The 1,322-nt window shown below is 74.1% G+C and overlaps 1 protein-coding gene across 1 annotated transcript in view; it reads right to left on the minus strand.

Annotated features, from left to right (window-relative positions):
* SPEG (striated muscle enriched protein kinase) overlaps positions 1 to 1,322 on the minus strand; it is a 39,168-nt gene that overhangs the window by 28,414 nt on the left and 9,432 nt on the right. The window contains exon 3 of the mRNA XM_085311036.1: positions 456 to 495. Within this exon, the coding sequence (XP_085167162.1) occupies positions 456 to 495 (40 nt within the window). The remainder of the gene's footprint in view (positions 1 to 455; positions 496 to 1,322) is intronic.

Below are 1,322 nucleotides of genomic sequence, written 5' to 3' on the forward strand. Positions count from 1 at the left end.
CGCTCTGCCTCGCGGGCAGCGCGTGGCCGGACCGCGGCGGCACCGCAGGCACGCCCCGTGCGAGGAGCGCCGAGCCCCGTACGGCCGGGCTGGGGTGCGAGGGGAGGGCACAGCGTCCCCTGCCCCACTGCAGCCCCCCCCCACACCATGCCAGCTGCCCCGGGGTGGTCCTGCGCCCTCCCTGTCCGCCCCACGCACGGCCCCTGTGCTGCGCTACCCTGAAGCCCCCCACCCAGCCCCAGCGCCAGCAGGCGCCAGCCCCCCGGCTCGGCCTGGGCTCCCACGGTGAGCCAGGAGCAGCGTCTGGAGGCGCTGGGCCCGCGGGGTCCAGCCTCGCAGGGGGCGCTCAGCCCCGGCCCCCCCTCGCCCCCTCCCCAGCATTGCAGGCGGAGCAGGCAGGGCCCCTTCGCACGGGTCAGACCCCCCGCGGCCGGGGTCCTGGTAATTCAACGCACCATGCGTGAAGCGCCCGAAGCGCCGCGAGTGGCCGGTTTTCTGCAAAGGAAAAGAGAGAAGAGCGTTACCCCTGCAGGCCGGCAGCCCGCAGCACGGCCGGGGCGGGCGGGCAGCACCCCGCCGGCGCTGCTGAGCGGGGCGGCCCCCCTCTGGGCGCTGCAGACCCCCGGCACATCCGKCTGAGCCCTCCTTGCGGCCCTCTCCGAAGTGGGGAGGGGGGGCCACGACCCACGTGGGGCCACGGGCACGGCGCCCTCGTGTCGCACGCCGGAGGAGCGCGGCACAGGCGGCACCACGCGCACGGCTGCCCGGCGCGCACAGCGCCGCTCGCACACGYGCCACAGCGTGACTCACATGGCACCTGCACAGCCCTGCTTGCACACGTGCACCAACGTGGCACGCGCAGCACCCCTCACACGCACGCCCCTGCACGGCACACACGGCGCCACTTGCACACGCGGTACCAGCCAGGCACACGCAGCACAGCACACGCAGCGCYGCTCACACACACGCCTCGGCACGGCACGGCCCGGCACGGCCCTCCTCGCACATGCTCTCCCTCCCCCAGCAGAGCACAGCCACCACCACGCACACACGCACAGTACACCACCCCCCCGCTACAACACCCACACCTACAGGCACACACGCGCCCATGTGCAGAGACACAGCCAGCCACGCCTGTGCGCGCACACACACACACACACACGCACACACGTGCGCGCCGGTGCGCACACAGCCCTTGGTGTCTCCAAGGTCTCTGCTCCCATCCTGGCACGCGCTGCAGTGACACGCGCATCGTCCCCGAGAGCAGCCCGGCCCCGCGCCGAGGCGCTCCCCGCGCGCACGTGCCTGCTCGCCAGCTCGGG

The sequence above is a fragment of the Rhea americana genome, unplaced genomic scaffold (genome assembly GCF_003343005.1).
Source record: "Rhea americana isolate MKP2758 unplaced genomic scaffold, rheAme1 scaffold_33, whole genome shotgun sequence".
Lineage (NCBI taxonomy): Eukaryota > Metazoa > Chordata > Aves > Rheiformes > Rheidae > Rhea > Rhea americana.